At 38.2% G+C, this 19,280-nt stretch overlaps 1 protein-coding gene across 5 annotated transcripts in view; it reads right to left on the bottom strand.

Annotated features, from left to right (window-relative positions):
• IL15RA (interleukin 15 receptor subunit alpha) overlaps positions 1-19,280 on the bottom strand; it is a 733,105-nt gene that overhangs the window by 174,084 nt on the left and 539,741 nt on the right. For 4 of the 5 annotated variants that reach the window (XM_044088815.1, XM_044088819.1, XM_044088817.1 and 1 more), the window contains one exon: positions 6,526-6,807. In XM_044088815.1, coding sequence (XP_043944750.1) covers positions 6,526-6,807 — 282 coding nt within the window. Of the gene's footprint in view, positions 1-5,884; positions 6,043-6,525; positions 6,808-19,280 lie in introns of all 5 variants that reach the window. The other variant, XR_006367018.1, reaches the window with a different exon arrangement.

The raw sequence follows: 19,280 nt of genomic DNA, 5'->3' as shown, positions 1-19,280 counted from the left end.
CTTTTGCTACTAGTGACTGATGATACTTTCTCCATGTTTATTTTTTATTTTTATCTTCACATGTTGATACTGGTGCAATAATATATCTCTGTTTATACCTCTCTGTGAATTCACTGAATTCTACTTTAATGCATATTTTCTGTATATATTACTGCAATCAAACAAACTAGATTCCTGCCTTTATGTATATATTCTGTATATGTTACTGTATTTACTATCTGTAACACTGTTTCTACTTCTGTAACAATTAATAGGTTCATGGGTTCATAGGTAGGTACTAGGCTATCTGCCCGAAGGTATTTATAAGCCTAGCCAGAATGTGTTGGCTTTCGCCACCCCCTTAGATTAGTTCCTTGTGCCTCTGTCCAGCAGAGCCACTGAAGAGATCCCCGAGGTAAACTTTCTGTTTCCCATCTACTCGTTAAGATTTCATTTGAAGAGGGTTAGCGAGGAGCTCTGCCTGATGTAGATTGGGATCTTGTTCCAAAGCATGGGAAGTCTCTGGGACAGAAATCTATCCCTCCAGCATGTCCTATTTATTGCTGTAGTGAGGTTTAGATCCCTAGAGCATGTGCCTCGCAGGGATAAAGTTTTCTTTAGGTGGAATTTGTCCAACAATTCTGGGTTGGACATGGCCTTATATGTCAGGCAGAGATCACCTCTGAGTAGGCAGTATGCAACCGAGTACAGCTGTAATTTCTTCAGTCAAGCTGCATAGGGCATCTGATTGAGGCCAGTGATCCTCTTGGTGAGGTACTTCTGTGGTCTTTCCAGCTGTTGCAGGTGTCTTGTAAAGTACATCCCAAATGGGGCGTTGTACTCTATGATGGGTCTGATGAGTGATGAGTAGAGGGGTACAATGACCTCTTTTGATCTGGATGCGAACCCTTCTGTGATTAGGTGGGCCACGTAGAAAGATTTTCTAACCACTTTGGCAATGTGATTATCAAAGTTGAGATTACTATCTACTTGGGTCCCCAGATCCCTTATTACATCTTCCATATTTAGGGGACTACCACCTATGTGGCAGTTTGTGGGTACTTTGTTTTTTCCAAAGGGGATGACTATGCACTTTTTGGCATTTAGCTTGAGGCCATGATTTTGACACCAGGTATCCGTCTCAGTGAGACCCTTTTGGAGGATGTCTGTGTCAGACAGAGACTCAGTTACAGCCCCTAGTTTGCAGTCGTCTACGAACTTGGTCAGCCATAGTCCTCCTGTGCTTGCCTGTACCTCTGAGAAGTATATGCCGAACAGGAGGGGTCCTAGGACTGAGCCCTGGGGAACTCCACTTGTAACAGATTTAGAGTCGGACCTAGCTCCCGCCACTCTCACCATGTGGGTTCTGTCCGTGAGCCAGTTGGCATGGGAAATGGTGTTGAAGGCCTTTGCGAGGTCTAGGTAGGCTGTGTGGACCACCTTTCCCTCATCTATAGCCTTGGTAACTGTCTCAAAGAAGTCCACCAGGTTCAGGAGGCATGATCTGCCCTTACCAAAGCCAAACTGGGTAGGGTCCAGTGTTTGGAGGTTCCCAATGTCTCTGTTAATGAGTTCCATGATGATGTGCTCCATAGCCTTGCAGACCAAGCTAGTCAGGCTTATAGGGGGATAGTTCCCAGGGTCTGTTGTGGCTCCACCTTTGTGAAGCAGAATAACCGCTGGTGTGCACCACTCTATGGGTACGTAGCTTGTGGAGAGACTGAGTTTGAACAGTGTGTTTAGGTGAGGGGTTAGTTCGTCTTTGAGCTCGTGTAGGATGCAGCCTGGGACACCGTCCGGTCCCACTGATGCTGTGTTTTTGGCTTTGGAGAGGGCTATTTTAACCTGAGTGTCTGCGATTTCAGGGATTCTACATTCTTCTGGTATGGTTATGGGCCCTCTTGGGGGTGAGAGGGGGATGAAGTTTGCGCTGAACCTGTCTGCCAGGATGTTGGTGATATCGGTCGGTTCAGTGCATTTTGTGCCATTCTGCACTAACTTTGAGCAGATCTGAGCATTGCCACTTAAATTCTTGACATAGCTAAAGAATGCCTTGTGGTTATCTTTGGAGCTCTTGGCCATTTTTCTTTCAAAGCTTGCCTTGGATGATTTTATGAGGGATCGTAGTTTCGTGCTGATACTGATCAGGAATGTCTTCCCTTCTTGGGATTTTACTCTTTTCTGTACTAGTTTCCTCCTTCTATTGTATAGCTTGTTTACAGCAGGAGTCCACCAGACTGGTTTCCTTTTCTTGTATGAGTGAGTCTTGGTTTTGCTTGGGATGGCATGATCCATGCATTCTTGTAGGTGCCTGTAGAATGCATTAGTAAAGATATTTGCAGCTTGGACAGCGTTATCCTTCAGCATGAGGGCTTTGAAACTTTCCACCTCGGTCTTAAGTAACGTGAAGTTTGCTTTTGAAAAGTTTTTCATGGTGGTTTTCTTGTCCGGGGGTGGGGGCAGAACGTGGATATCCAAAGTGATTTTGTTTATGGTCAGATCTAACCAGTGAGGGGTTGACCTCCGTTGTGGAACACCGGTCGCCCATGTTGGTGATGACCAGGTCCAATATGTTATCACCTCTGATGGGAGTGTTGACCAGCTGAACCAGGGTGTTTGAGTTTATAAATTCTAGGAAATGTTGGGCAAGGGAGTTAGTACTAGTGTAGTTCTCCCAGTTAATGTTTGGATAATTGAAATCACCCAATATTAGGGTGTTTGGTAGGACCTTTATGTTTCCCAGTGTTTCCAGGAATGTGGAATGGGGGTCCTGGGACATGATGGGTGATCTGTAGCAAGCTACAATTTGAATTGCAGTTTTGCCCATTGTTAGTTGCACATGGATGATCTCTGAAGTATCGTGCTGTGCCACTAACCTGGAGGTGTGGGTATCCTTGATGAATATGGATATGCCCCCGCCTTTTGTATTTCAGTTTGGGTTCTGTGGCCAAAATGTATGTTATGAGTTGTAGCTTGGTAGTGCTAGGGTGCTCTCTGGAGCCTTAAACCAGGTTTCTGTTACTGCATATATATCGATTTTCTCCATACTGAGGAGTGCCTCGAGTGCATGCATTTTGACGTTCAGACTTCTGGCATTGAGCAGCACTACCCTCACTTTTTTGTTACTTGTGCTATTTACAGCGGTAGGTTTGTCTTTTGAGCATTGCCTAAAAAAGGCACTATGGGGGTGGCAAGAGCCTTGGCCAGTATTCGAAAGCCTAAGGGTGACAGGTGCAAGCAGTCTCTAGTGAAGCAGCGTGGCTTGTCAAGCATGTCATCCCAGGTGGACAGACACTGGATCCCCTTTGAATGACACCAGAAACATAGCCAATTGTTGAAACTGAGAATGTTTTCTTTATACCGTGGTATCATTCTTGGTGAGGGCAGGATGCTACTCAGGGTCGGGTCATACCGGCCTGGGCTACGTGATCAGAGAGCTCTTCCATGTCTCTTTTCATATAGTCCAGACAGGTACGGCTCACGTCATTCACACCAACATGGACAATGACAGTCATATTTTTACTTGTTCTGTAGTGACCTGAGTGCTTGTGTTATGTGGCAGGTCCTGGCGCCCGACAGGCAGCTAACAGTAACCTTCTCCTTATTCAGCCTAGTGACTGGGACGTCAGTGTGCCTGACTATAGTCATCTATTACTACTATGTTGGGTATGTTATTTTGCATGGCACACTGGTTTTGTGAAGTACGTGTTTCATGGTTTGTGTTGGGGGGTGGAGGTTGCTTGGATGTTTGCTTTGGAGGTCTCTGTTGGTTTTGCAGATTTTTATTTAGAGCCTCTGAGTATGTTTTCATGTATTTAAGTGTGTTTTTTCCAGTGCTGCTTTAATAGGTTTATATGAGACTGGTGGGGCAATGAAAGTATTTCCCTTCTCCTCTTGACTGTTTGATCCAGTCTTGGGTTGAGAGAGTTTAGTCTCCAGTTTGGCTGTATAATTGCATCTCTTGCATATATTAGTGTTTGGTGGTAGGAGGAGTGGGTTGTCTGTGTACATAAGGCAGTTGTAACATTGCCTCAAAATGCCCAGACTCACCAGTTGGACTGGAGAGTACACCTGAAACTACCCTTTGGACATGCCTGGATAGGTACAGTTAACTGTTTTACTGGATGGCTGGTAAGGTCGAATAGAGAGCCTTGTCCTTCTGTACAGTACAGGAGGGTCTAGTGCTACGGTTTATAAGTGCTTGCTATACGTTTTGGGTAAGTGCCAGGCTGAGAAATGAGTGGCTTGAGTGCTTAAGTTGAAAGTTTGTCTAGTTCCAAGGGAAAAATTGAACAGGAGACTTTGTGGAGCCGGGAATAGTATTACCCTAGCTAACCGGCGCTGCCCGGCACACAAAACCGGGCAAATACGGTATTTATAGCAGGGAAATGAAAGAGATAGAAATTAGCCCAAAATGGCCAATAAACTACAAATTTCTGGGCTGAAACCCCTACTCCATGGACAGACAGGCTGCTCAAAGCTCCCCTCCCTCACAGGTGAACAGAGAACTTCCTTCTATCCAAGTAAGGTATGGGCAAACACATAGATTTGTAACACAGTCCTGAATTCAGCACTAACCTGAAAACTTGACTATGCTAGCTTAGAAAGGTGGGAAACAAGTATATATATACATATATATATATATATATATATATATATATATATATATATATACACACATATATACACACATATATACACACACACACACACATATATATATATATATATATATATATATATATATGTTTTTTTTTAAGCAGATACACTCAAAAAACACTTTAAATGCACAGAAAAGGATACTTATTGTTATATATCGCAGATCAGAGTTGTAGTCAATGCAACTAGTATTAAAGTAGGAAGAAACAGAAATACAGTAAAAGCAGATGAATAAAGTACAATTTATATATATATATATATATATATATATATATATATATATATATATATATATATATATATTTATAAAACAATAGAAAACGAACAAACTGATTTAAACAAGTTACCCAGTTAACCAGAAAAAAAAGCTCAAAACTGAGCCCTGTTCCAGCAGTCTTCAATCATACAAGTTCTAATTGCACACCCCTGCTTATTAGGGTGCAGGGGAATGTTTATATTTTGTCTGTATCTATGTTCTCATTGGAGCTTTTCCCCCTGACCCCCCACTGAAAATTGACTCTTTTAGGCCCAGTGGACTTTCCCGGTAAACAAATGCAATAACTAAATAAAATTATTCATATTTGTATAATCAACAATATAAATAAAATGAACATCAGTTAAAATGTAAAACCTACAATACAAAAACAGTTTTCATCAACGTCAGTTAAAAGCTTCTCATTTTGCCATGCCATACTCTGTATGCCACTTGGTCTTGCAAATATTAATGTAAATATGGAAATACTGCATATCTTCATAATGCCCAGCACATGACTAACATCTTCAATATACTGGTTAAACAAAGACAGCGACAATGCATTTTCCTTCCTCTATATGTGATGTTTCACATCTAGTTCATCTACAGCATAGATCTTTCATCGTTATGTAAACATGAATTTGCATATGAAAATATGAATAAAAAGAGATAAACACTGATTAATATTCCTCTGTAGCATATCACAGAGTAAGAATCTTGGTGTCATTGTTTTTTACTCATGCCTTGTCCTTTCTTATGCTGCCTATTATTAATTGGCAAGTCACTTACTTATGGAAGTCAGTCCCAAAATGTCAGAGTGCTATAAGGAACTACAGGTATTAAATGGAAATATCCAAAAAGGCACCACAGGTATGAATTAGTCAATACTGCATTCTCCTGGAATATATCTCAGACTGGGAAACAAGTCAGTATATTGTCCAAACATATGAAATAAGACATGAGGTTTCATGCTTGTGTTTAGATTTCACCTACCTGCATGATGTTTTGCTTATTTGGCTTAACAGACTGTACTGCATGAATATGCAAATCTTTTGCTTGAGAAATCTGTGAATTAATGCTTTTGCAAATGTGGCAGTCATCTGTTACATGAACATGTGAATCATGTTTCTTGAATAAGAGAATCATTGTTTCTGTGAATTAAATAATTGAGGACATGTGAATCTTGGTCTGTTAGACTGTGAATAATCTAGACTAACTTCATTGTGACTCTTCTGTTCTTTACTTGCATTTGCATAAAGCAAATTGGGATAAACACACCATTTCACACTGCTTAAGTCCTACATCTGGCAATTTAAAATAGTCTAGTCATCTACAAAGTGACACAATATGGTTTTTGGGATTATCACAATAAATGGTAAGTTATTTCATTAGGGAGGTGTTTTTACTTTAAACCATTAAAGATTTTCTTTTGAAGACCATATGATATGTTTTAATTTTTTAGGGAGCTAATTAAAAGATTTTGCAGTATTTTCCCTGCCTGGATAAATATTTGCAAATATTCCTACTTCTCATAGCAGGCAAACTGGAAACTTCTCATCCCTTAGTCTGCTGATGTTACAATGTACTGTATGTTAAAACTACATTTAACATGAATAACCTCATCAAAGACCAACCTGCAAGTGAATACTGTGCTGTCCCTGTTGTATTTGCTGTAGTGCTGCTTTCTTCATTTGGAACAGGTGTAGTCTTATTAGCTGGTGCTGAGGTAGACAGTGCTGTCTCAGTTTGTTCTGATTTAGGCACAATTGTTATTTTCTTTTCTGATTCAGTACTTGTCCATGTAGTGACATACTGCGGTGTGGTACCTCCTGTCCTCATTGTTGACACTCTGTCAGTTGTGTGTGATGACAGATCTGAGTACGTCGTTGCTTTGGATGTTTCTGTTTTATTTTGTTCTGGTTTAAAATTGAAAATATAACATGTGAAAGTTAGTTTTCAATACGCATAATTAAATAAACCTTAATGTACATCATGAAGAAACACAGAAATCCATGTTAGCTGAAATACTTTTGCTCAGCATTTAACATCCTTTGGGGATGTGTAAGCTAATGAAATCAGTCCAGAATATGAACATCTGCTTTCTATTCTGTATGGTGGCTTTCCCTTCAAACACATACAATGCAAGACAAGTATAACAGCATGCGCAGATTCAGATATATTATTTTTTATTCATAAAATGAGTGCACTACACATAGGATTTCAATTTCAGGCGTGACTTGAAAGAAAAAAAAAACAGGTAGGAAAGTACAAATGTAAAACAAAGTTGTGTGTCATTAGTTATAACTTACAGGTGCAAACATGATTTATACACCCTTCAAAATAATAGAGGTGAACAATAGCTAGTCAAAATGTGTGCATGTGGTCAGGAGTGGCCTTAGGTCAACTGGTGCCCTAGGCAAAAGGGCTGCATGGTGCCCCCCCACACCATCCGGTACCCTCATCCTGGTCTACCTACACCAAATAAATACTGGAAAAGCTCCCCTGCTATAGTGGCACCCTAGGCGGCTGACTATGCATGTAGTATACGTCAGGTTATGCTATCAACACTTCAAAACAAAATCAAGCAATATAAACTGATCATAACAAGTTAAGCAAGTTACCAAACTAGGAATGTGTGGCCTATGTAAGACTGACCAACGTAAAAAAGGAATGTGCTACATACAGAGAATTATGATTGGATATACCAACACAGCAATACGGTTATGTGACTGAGAACTGGATGCCGAGAAATACACTTCAAGAGCAAAGGGTGAAAGGTGAATTTCTTGATAACTATTTTACATGTTTATGGGTTTATGATCAGAGACTCAGTTGTAAACTTTTGTGATTTGTGGTGAGGTTTAGCTGCTGCTGCTGCAGTTTAACCCCCCCCCACACACACACATATATACACTCAGCAGAAGTACTAAAAGTAATGGACACGTCCTCATGTAGAGTGATGTCAAGTGATTCGACAGTTCAAAACAGGAGAGGGGGAGGGGTGGCTAGACGGAATAATTAACATTTATGTTTGTCAGAGTGTCAAAGCCAATGTGATCAGTTGTCCATCATTTCATGCAACATAAACTGTTTGCTTAGGTTAGAGAAAAAAAATAACCATAAAAAAGTTGCTTTAACAGATTTACTCTAACAGCTTTACATGATGTTAGCTGCTCAGCAGTGTGCTTTGCTACTGAGTGTTATTTGTGTGCAAATGTGAAGTGTGTTGCAGATTTTAAAGCTTTTATTTGCTTTCCAAAGTCTCCTGGAGACTGCTGTCTGTGAGGCAGAACAAGTTAATTTATAACAGTAAGGGTTCATACATAAGCACCTCTATAACAGACCTGTTATAGTCTGTTAAAATGTATTGTTTGTTTGTGTCTTTCGGCTTTTCCCGGTTAGGGGTCACCACAGCGGAACTCTGGTCCGCTAATGATTGGCAGTAGAGTTTTACGTACTGGCTTGCCGGGCCTAATGCACAACCTCCAATGAAGGAACGTCCATTCATGGATGTCGCCACACAGAAGATGCTCTAACTGAGAATCGAACGGGCAACGTCTAACTGTGAGGCGACAACACTACTGCAGCACCACCACCGCAATAGTCTGATAAAATGTATTAATGTTTCTATAACAATGTTAATTTGCCCATGGCTTTGGAGTGTAATCAGAGTGTCCCAGGTAATACAGCATAGTTACAGGGTGTAAAACAGAATGCCTTGTAAGATCGTGAATGCAAGATGAGAAGTTCCAAAAAAGGAGAAAATCAAAGGAAAAGAAAAGAACCCTGTACTTTATAGGATGGTAAAGCCGGTTAATGTTCCAACCAGGGGAGCAAATATGCTGTAACTGATCAAGATGGATAATAAATATATGTGGGATATAAAGCTAGAGAAAACCTAGGAAGCAATGAATACAAGACTGTGCAGAGCAGCTACAGACAATCTAAATGCAGAGGTGTAATTCAAGCAGCAGTGCGGGATTCCAAAAGGTGAAGTCTAATGCAAAGCATTATTTTCTACTAGCCAAACTGAAAGTAATAAGAGGTGGTTTCTTTGACGGTTCTCTGAGGAATGATACAGAAAAGATTCTAAAAAGTTAGAGAGTTTGTTTTGAAAAGGAGGCAGTACTGGATTGAAAGGAACAAGTATACCAATGTGCCATGCCAGACAAAATAATTCTTTAACAGTGCTAAATACCATATTTGTTTCCTGACAAAAAGCCTTATTAAGCAGATCTTAAACAGGGGTTAAAAGCTGAAGGTAAGGACTGTATGTTTCAGGAATGAAGGTGGAAACTTGGTTTCATGGAAGGTGGACTAGATACATGGACTACAATATCCAAGAGGTGACACAAAAGAGTGTTTTGAGTGACAGGACTGAGGCATAGCTACAAGCTTAGGAGGAAGGAGAAACAAATAAGGTGGAATGCATACCTGCTGGAGTGCTATATGCCTAGGTAGATCAAATAAGTTTTACATAATCTGACTGAGACAATGCATATCCTTAATAATTCTAGAAAAGAAAGGAGAAGGGAACATAAATGGTGAGTGTACAAAACACTTCTGGTATAAGTAGGGTCAGTGGCCATGTATTTTATAGTATTTTTAATATCTGTCAAATGCTTTTGCAGTAGTATTGGAAAACTTACATAAGTGTCCTAGCATTCATGTACGAATGGACAGATTAATAAAAACAATACAGATGTCACAACACCGAGAAGTTTAATGTATCACATAAAACCATAACTGCTTTCATCCCAAAAGTAAGGATTTCATCAGATGCAAACATCTAAAAGTGCAGTCTTATAAAGACATAGCAATTAATCACACATAAAGATCTAATCAATAAAGACAGCCGCTGTGGTTCAGCGGGTAGCGTTGTCTCACAGCAGGAGGTTCTCCTGTTAGATTCTCGGCTGGAGTGCCTTCTTTGTGGAGTCTGCATGTCCTCCCCATGGTCGAGTGACATTTAAGACATGCAGGTAGGTGCGAGCATGAATGGGCATGCCTTCTTTGAAGGCTGGGTATCGGGCTGGCAACTCGGCACCGTAAAAATCCACTGCCAATCATGAGCGTACCGGAGTTCCACTGTGGTGACCCTTAACCGGGAAAAGCTGAAAGTCTTATTTTAAAGATCTAATCAATAAAAATTATTGACCAATTTTCTACTAACCTAAAAAATATGTACGTGTATATGTGTGAATTTGTTCTCTTACCAGCACACATTGCATATCACATTAAATAAATGTTACATTAAAAAAAAAATGTGTATATATATATATATATATATATATATATATATATATATATATATATATATAAAATATATGTGTGTGTGTGTGTGTGTGTATATATATATATATATATATATATATATATATATGTGTGTGTGTGTGTATATATATATATGTACATAGATATATGGGTTCACTTTATAATCTCGAAATCCTGAAATATTGAATATTGAATTTCAGAATTTCGAGACCAAAAAGCTGAACTCCCAAAACATCGAAACCCCAGAAGCGCAAAATTCAAAATTGCGACTTCTATACTAACCATACACCACACACATACACATACATACACTTTCCAACCTACACACAAACACATGAACCTACCCTACATACAAACCCCCCTGCACCCCCCATGTGAAGGGCGCAGCCCCCCACACCCCATACTAACTCCATGGTCGCGCTACACAGGCAAACACACGAAAACACCACTACACAAGCTACATTCCCCTCGCACACACACATCACAGTAACAAAATACACTGACTCACACTAAAGCCCCTACCCAAAACCCTTAGAACATAAACACTTACCTGAATCTCCAGCTATCCATTAACACAGCACAGCACCAGAACTGCTAATTCAGCATCTCCGAACTTCGAGATTTTGAATTTCATGCTTCTGAGGGTTTCGCTATTATGGGCTTTCGACTTTATGATCTTGAGATTCTGAAATGCGATATTTCAGGATTTTGAGATTATAAAGTGACCCTATATATATATATATATATATATATATATATATATATATTCACTTTATGACCTCGAAATACTGAAATATCGAATTTCATTATTTTGAGACCATAAAGTCGAATTTCCAAAATACCGAAAGTGCATAACCGCAAATCCAGAAATGTTGGATTTGTGGTTATGGTGTTACAGTACGTGATGTGGGATTTATTGTGTGCCTGATGTACAGTTTAGTGTGTGGATTTGGCTGAAATTTAAGGTAAGTGACTACTTTGTAAGGGTTTTGGGTAGGTAGGCGACTATTTTGTACGGGTTTTGGGTAGGTGTGTGAGTGTTTGTGAGTCTGTTCAGCAGTTTTAGGTGTAAGTGTTGAAAGTGGTGGTGTTTGTGTATATGTGAAGCGTGTGTGTGTGTGAGGGGACTGTAGAGTGTGTAGTGGTGAGTTTACTGTCTTTTTCTGTTTGGTGCGATTTCGGAGTTAGTATATATAAGTAGCGGGGGTGCAGGGGTGCTTGCCCCCCCTGCTTATTTGTAGTGTAGGTTTGTTTAATTGTGTTTTTGTGTTTGTGTGTGTTGTGTTTGTTTGTTGTAGTGTAGGTAGGATGGTGCATGTGTTGTGTGGTGTATGGTGTGTGTACGTTCGGGATTTTGACTTTCGCAGTTTTGAGGTTTTGGCATTTTGAAGATTCGACTTTACAGTTTTGAAATACTGAAATTCAGTATTTTAAGATTATAAAGTGAATATATATATATATATATATATATATATATATATATAAATAATAAAGTATAAAAAAATGAAAATATAATCATTAAATGTCCATGGATCTTAACTGCAAGATATCACTAAATGACATCTTATCATTCAAGCTAGGGGGAGGTGTTAAATTTTATTTAATTTGCCGGTAAATTCTGTAGCTTCAATAATTGCTCCACAGCACCCACCTCTTATAGGTTTAGGAATTATTCCACCACATAAAATAGTATATATTTTTTTAATCATTACAGAGTAGAATGTTTAAATAATGCATTACTAACATCCTTTCTTTTTATTGCATAGTAATGCTCATAAATTTTGTTTTTTAGTTATCTTTCAGTCTTTCCAACATAAGAAAAAACATTGCAGGACATACATAAAGCAATATAAACAACCCCTGCAGTTTTACAGTTACATTTATAGTTGTGTTTAATACTTCTTGGGTAAGATGTAATTCCTATGTTAGAACTATCATAAATAAAATGACACTGTGAACATGTACCACATTTCGCATTGCCATACTGTTGCCCCTGTTTAACTGATCTTTCAACTATATTTTTAATATTCTTACCTCTTTTGTACACACATTTTGGGGTATCCAGCTCACATAAAACATTCTCCGCAAGATCTTTAAACAAATTCCAGTTCCTAATAATAAACTCTTTTACGTGTTCACTGAAATTAGAGAATGGTAAAACCATAGCTTTCTCAAAACCATTGTCAATATTTCTAACTTTAATACTTAAATCAGTTTCCTCCCTCAAAATAGGTGCACATCTGTTATTCCTGCCATCTTTAACTATATTTATCATGTCACAAACTAGTTTTTGTGTTGCCTCTTTCTAAAAACATATTATGTAATTTAACACTTACACTAATAACTTTTTCGTCTTCTGAAACAAGTCTAGAAATTCTGACAAACTCACCCTTCACCAAATTCTTTTTTTTTTTCAGAAAGGGTGGGGACTAGAAAAATGTAAATAGGAACTGGAAAAGGTGGGTTTACAAAAAAATGTGGATTCATAGGAAATAATCTCATAATTTTTATAAATAGCAATGTAATAACCAAATAATCTATATTAGTCCAATCCATATGGTGGGTAAATTGAAGGAATGATGTACTGTTATTAATATAACGCATATATTCAATCAACACTCCCTGTCCATGGGATCAAAATGTCATCTAAAAACCTCACATATACTGGCCTATATTTCCAGTATTGGGACCCCATAATTTTCTGTTGTTCCCAATACCAAAGTGCAATATTAGCAACAACAGGGGCTGAGGCAGCACCTATAGCTACACATCTAATTTGTTTAAAATATTCATAGTCAGAAAATACAAAACGGTTATACAAAACAATTTCTATAAAGTTGAGTATGATATTAATATCTATATAATTTAGCATTATACCAGTGGTAAGGACTTCCCTAAACCACTCAAGTCCTACTTCATGAGGTATAACTAAGAAAAGATCTTTAACATCGATAATAACAAATATGACATCTTCCACATAATCAAAGTCAGCAATTTTTCTAAGATAATCCCATGAATCTTTTAAAACACACCACTTGTCAAAATAATCCTTTAACATATAGCAAACCTGTAGATCAAAGTGTAAACCTGTAAATCAAAGTATAACATCTGTGTGCTATGTCTTCAAGAAGCATGCAAGGCTGTGCATACATGTATAAATTCCAGACATGTGCAATGCCTAGTGCCATTTCCAGCCAGAGAGTGAGCATGTATGATCACAGTAGTTAGTTTGTGTATAAGTTATGTACGTCATGGTCAATAAGCCTCTACACTGATGTGTTTGTATAGAATAACGCTGCTTAAACAGAACCCACAAAGGCTCATTTATTCATGTACCTACACAAAAGCAACATGGTGTCAGAACTGGGATGGAAAAGAGAAGAACATTTGGAGCCATGAGATGTAAAGACAACAGCAAAGGTAAAAACTGAGAGAAAATACAACCAGAAAGAATCAAAGGTAATGAAAAATAACACAAATTGTTTACTTGATGCGAAAAGAGGCAAGAGAGGGCATTACAAGGGTACAAAATGCATTATCAGTTAACCTGAAAGTACAAAAATGTTTGTTAAATAAAGAAAATGTTTAAGACAAAAGTATTTGAGAAGATGTTTGAGTTTAAAGTACAAAACGGGCATGTTTGAGGCAGAACAAGTGTGTTCAAGGCAAAATTGGGCAGGTTTAGAGTAAAATGAGCACAAGAAAAGTATGTTGGGTATAAAAAAGGGCTTAAATGAGCAAAAAGGAATATAATAAGAAAAAAGAAATGGGCACAATAAGCAAAAATAAAGCAAGGCGACTGCTTGTGTTTGGGCAAAGTGGTGTGTTTGAGCATAACTATGACTTTGTATTGTAACAAGGGCGTTGTTAAAGTTAATCAAAGTATCTCAGAGTATGTAGAAGTGCTTACAGTATGTGCTTGTTACTATGCATGTATTTCAAAGAGTTCACTGTGTGCAAAGTGTAATTATTTCGTGTAATCCAGTCAAACATAGTTATTTGAAGAAAAGTTCTTGTGCTGGGTGTATCTATTCGCACAGTGCCGCCATTATAGATTGCTTCTTGTACTGTAAAGCATAGCAAGTTACCGCCATTTTGGGAACGTTTCAGTGTACTGCATATAGTCATTTGCAAAGTGCAATTACTTCAAAATATATTGAATTTTGGGCAACAGAAGTTCGATGTATTTGCATTGTACAGTTGCTTGATATGTTTCTTGCATTGATAAAAGGTGTTGCTTACAAAAGATTACAAGAGTATTACAGTGATTGTGAATTGTTCAGTTGCATCATAAAGTTCTTGAATGTTTCTTAAAGTGTTGACTTTAACAAGTGATGGCACATTATTTTAGCATTTTTACCTTTACCAATTATCTTAGCATTCCTGCCTTTGTCGATAAAAGTTCCAGGTGATTACTTTAGCATTTCTGCCTTTACCAATTCTGAAAGTACATTACTTTAGCATTTCTGCCTTAACCAATTCTGAAAACATAGTGAGTGATGATAAATAACTTTAGCATTTCTGCCTTTACCAATCAAAGATTTCATAAAGCATCAAAAAGTCCGCAAAATTATTCCGCAAAGCTCTGTAAAGCATCGAAAAGTAAGAAAAGCTATTCCGTAAAGTTTCGTAAAGAACTGATAGCGCAAAAAAGCTGTTTCACAAGGTACAATAAAGCATAGAGAAATGTGAAAAGCTATTTCACAAAGTACAATAAAGCATCGAGAAGTCCAAGAAGATTATTTCGCAAAGTCTAGTGATTCAAAAGCACTACGAGGTTGTTCATGCCCATAATTCTGATAAGTTTGAAAAGAGAAAATATAAGTTTGGAGCATTGAGCAAATTGTGCTTATGCCATTTACTTATGCACATGTGTGTTTGGGTATATTTGTGCTTATTTGCAGGACCCTTTGCTGGTATGTGTGAATATGGCAGACGGATTCAGAAAACCAGCCACTTGTGTTTGATCAGAATACTGCAAAAAACTGGAGAATATCTGAACAACAGTACAATATTTTCATACAAGCAGCTTATGCAGATAGAGAGGTGCGTGCCAAGGCATTCATTTTGTTAAATCTAGCAGGATCTGAAGCCATAGATAGAGAACATTCATTTATATATGCACCGGCAGTGTATGAAAGTGAAGGTGCAGACAGCCATATTGTTGTGCAAGCTGAATCAAAGGAAGACCCCGAGTGTTTGAAGCTTAAGTTCAGAGAAATGTGCAACCCTCAGACGAATGTTACATTAGAGAGGCATTTGTTTTACAGAAGAAATCAGAAACCAGGGGAAACATTTGCAGCTTATATAAGTGACTTGAGAAACAGAGCTAAAATGTGTCGGTTTGGTGATTTGAAAGATGAGCTGATAAAGAACAGATAAAGAACAGTGCTGCAGTGAGAAATATTTTATTTTGCGACAGTGATTTGACATTAAGCAAAGTAATATAGATTTTAGATTAAGCGCTTTCATCTGTAAACTACAGACTTCATCATGTAAACCATTTAGATATGAGAACCAGGGTTCTATCCTGGGTTATGTCTTTTATGTAAATTTGCCATTCTATACACTTTTTTCCTGTTTCTTGTGCAGATATTGGCAAGAGTTTGGTTTACATTATGTTTTTGTGAACAATTTTATTAATAATAGCAAATATATTTTTTTTACATATTTTAGTAAGGTGAATGTGAGTTGTATGTATGTGAATTGTATGCAAAGAAAATTATTGTAATGCGTTTTACTTCTGTTTCTTTAAATGACAGATTATTTAAAATTTCAAATATAATTGTTAGAGTGATTTTATTGGTTGTAAGTAACTATATAAGCACACTTAATGACATTTTTTAACAGATTCTAATGAAGTCTGTAGTTTGCAGACAAAAGCGCTTAATCTATGTGTGACGATTAAAGATTCTTATCTGCATAGTGAGTTTGTTCACTTTGTTCAGGACTGCTGCAGGGGAGTACAGGTGCTATCTGTATGGACCATAAATTGTTTTATCTTGGTTTAGTTGTTTGGGACCCAGCATTTTCTGTCTTCTTCAGGCGTACTTGAAAGTTGATTATTTCCTAATCACCCATCGTCTAGAAGAAGGTATCTATGAGGTTCATTTGATTCTTGGTGCCCTTTATGACCCTAGCATGGAGGTGTAGTCCCAAAATAATTAAAACTGCAGAAGACTGGCCCACTGATCCTTAAAAAAAAAGGACTCTGAGAATTATGGGCTTCCTAGCTATAGTGAGAGTTTAAAAATACTGCCATTTCTGCCTGGCATGCATGGGGATCTTTAATGTAGTGAGTGTTTGATTTTGTTCATCAGCCAGTATGCTACAGGAATAAGATTACCTTGGATTACCTAAATGACAAAGAAAAGACAATAAATGTGCTCAAAGAACTAGAAATGTTTAAAAGGGAGATTAGAAATGTTAAAACTGAACTGATGCACCAGATGTGGGATAGGATTAGACTGCTTAATTGGTCTAGGCATTTCAGTCCACCAAAAATTTTAGCTCAGGGACTTAAGGAGACAAAACAGTCAGTGGCCATCCTAGCTTTGAGGAACAAGGATGGCACAACTGCTATTCTGCTCAGGCCATTAACAAAATTATGACTGCTTATTTGCAGAGTATTTATCAACCCAGACTAGGGTCCATGGCAGCAGATTGGAATGATTATTCTGAGAAGGTTAACTGGCTTCAGTAACCTGATGTTTTTGTTACAATGCTAGATAGTCTGATAATGTGCAGTGAAATTCAAAAAGTTATCAGAGATCTAAATTTGGGAAAGCTCCTGCCCTAGATGTCTTCCTTCCTGAACCATATAAATGTTTGGGAATGACTATCACCCCTGCTTTACTATTCCTCTACTGTGAACGTTTTGAATAGAGATCCCCACCTTATCACTCACAGATGACCAAAATTATGACATTCCTTAAAGAAAGACAGAATATGCTGAACCCACAAAATGATAGACCAGTTTCCCTTGTTCTGGCAGATATCAAGACATTAGTGATAGTCTTAATGGCCAGATTAGAAGAGTGTCTTTATCTCCTAATACCTAGTTCCCAGCAAGCCTTTTTGAAAGGTCAAATGAGGACACAGGGGTTAGTGTGATCATAATATCTGTCATTTGAGCATAATAAGTAATGACACAAGAGCAGCTTTATTTTTTAGAATTTCATACTCTCTTCTTTGGGATTTCTTTTTGTACGTCTTTGCCTTTGGTATTTTCAACAGCATGGTGTAGACTGCTTTACCATTAATCCTTGGTGCAAGTAATGACCAGTAGGTTTTGTTGTCATTATTTGAGTTGCACATGGAAATGTGTCAGAGCTGTCCTTTGTCCCTACTGCTCTTTGTGTTGGTGGAAGAATCCCTGAATTTACTATCAGACAAGACTGCACTCATTAGGAACACCATTAACAGAAGGGGAACACCGTCACTTATCTATTGTTTGTTGATGATTTTATTTTACGGCTGAGTAAAATGGAAATGATGATGGGTGGGATGTTTAATGTGTTGTCCAAGTTTGGAAAGCTTTCTGGGCTGGAACTAAATAGGTGGAAAACTGTTTTCTTCTCATTAATGTAAAACGTGACAGAGAACAAGCCGATATATTGAAATATGGGATTCAACAGAAAACAACTATTTGCTATCTGGGCATCAGAATCACTCAAGATTTTAGGAATCTGTCTGGTAGTTGGCTTAGTGGATTAAGGAGCTGTTAATGAGCTGTTCCCCGTGGTCCAGTTGTGCAAGGTTTGATTCCCTCAGCTTTTGTTAACCGTGTGACTCTAAGCAAGTCACTTAACCAGATACCACTCCAGGGCTGAGTCTAAAAATAGTCCAAGGAGATCAGTGCTCTACCCTGGAAAACAAATACAAATAAAATAAATAATCTGATTTTTGAAATTCTACTACCCTTTGACACTTTTTGTGAGACAAAATTTAGAGAATGGAAAAAGCTACCCCCCTTCTAGCTAGAATTTCTGTAATGCATATGCTGACCCCTCCCAAATTCCTTTTTTTTTTTGCTTGGAACTTTCCAGGACTGGCATCCCACCCCTCAGTAAATATGATTCAGAAACCTTGACGTTTATTTCAGATTCTAGCCACCTGTGAATTGCTAGGAAGAAGGTGATGGCCTCCAAGAAACTGGTTGGGCTGGGACTCCTGGACCTGAAGCAGTATGGCTAAGCTGTGAACTTATCACATTTTATGGGAGCTAGATACTATCCTACTCTGATATGGGTAATAACAGAATTCATGCCTATTCAAAAGCAGAATCAGAGAATATCTGTATGGGAGAGTCACAGAGTCTGGGATCGTGGGGGATTAAAACATAGTTTAGGGAAGGTCATAGCAAAGTTATTGGGAAATAAAAGAACTCTGACATAGAGTATGGGTCAACAATTCTAAAATTGAAGGGTGCCCTATATTTTGCCTTCAGCAGATTCAAAATAATATTATGTTTTGGGGAGACCTCTTCCCAGAGTAGAAGAGTGGCCCCTAACCCTACTGAAATGTTGGGTGAAAGTGAAAGATCACCCCCTTGCCTTGGTGGCAATACCTTCAGTTATAGAGCTTTGAGAAGTACCTTGCTGGGTCCTTTTGGAACTGGGGGTTACATAAGGAGCAGAAACCCTGTTCTCCCTTTCCCAACCTTTGCATACCTTGTCTCACCTTTACCATGGGATGGATGACTGTACTAGTACAGTATTTGAGCAGGATAGTCAAAAACGGGCCAGTTTGTTATCAACAGAAATGTGTCTTGGGTAAATGTGTTGCCAATGGACTCCAAATGGCACCATCATGCCCCTCTCTATTTTATGTACTTTAAAAAGTTATATTTTTGGCACCCTTCCCAGTTTAAAATAAGGTCTAGGAGATGGGGTAGTGACTTATGCTGAAGATGTGGTAATCTGAATGCTGACTATCTGCACGTATTACAGTTCTGCCCGTTAGTCAGAGTATCTGGTCTAAGGCCTATTCTGCCATTGTTTGGACCTTATGGAAACCTATCCTACCCATATCCGCTCTTGCTTTTTTGTATTTTTGGTATCTTCTATCTTCCCTTTACCTTTACTGCTGGAGGGCATATGTGGCTCCTACACGT

This window comes from Protopterus annectens, chromosome 11.part0, assembly GCF_019279795.1.
Source record: "Protopterus annectens isolate FY-2018-M chromosome 11.part0, PAN1.0, whole genome shotgun sequence".
Lineage (NCBI taxonomy): Eukaryota > Metazoa > Chordata > Ceratodontiformes > Protopteridae > Protopterus > Protopterus annectens.
Note: the sequence above shows the minus strand (reverse complement) of the source record. Positions and strands in the feature narration are given on the sequence as shown.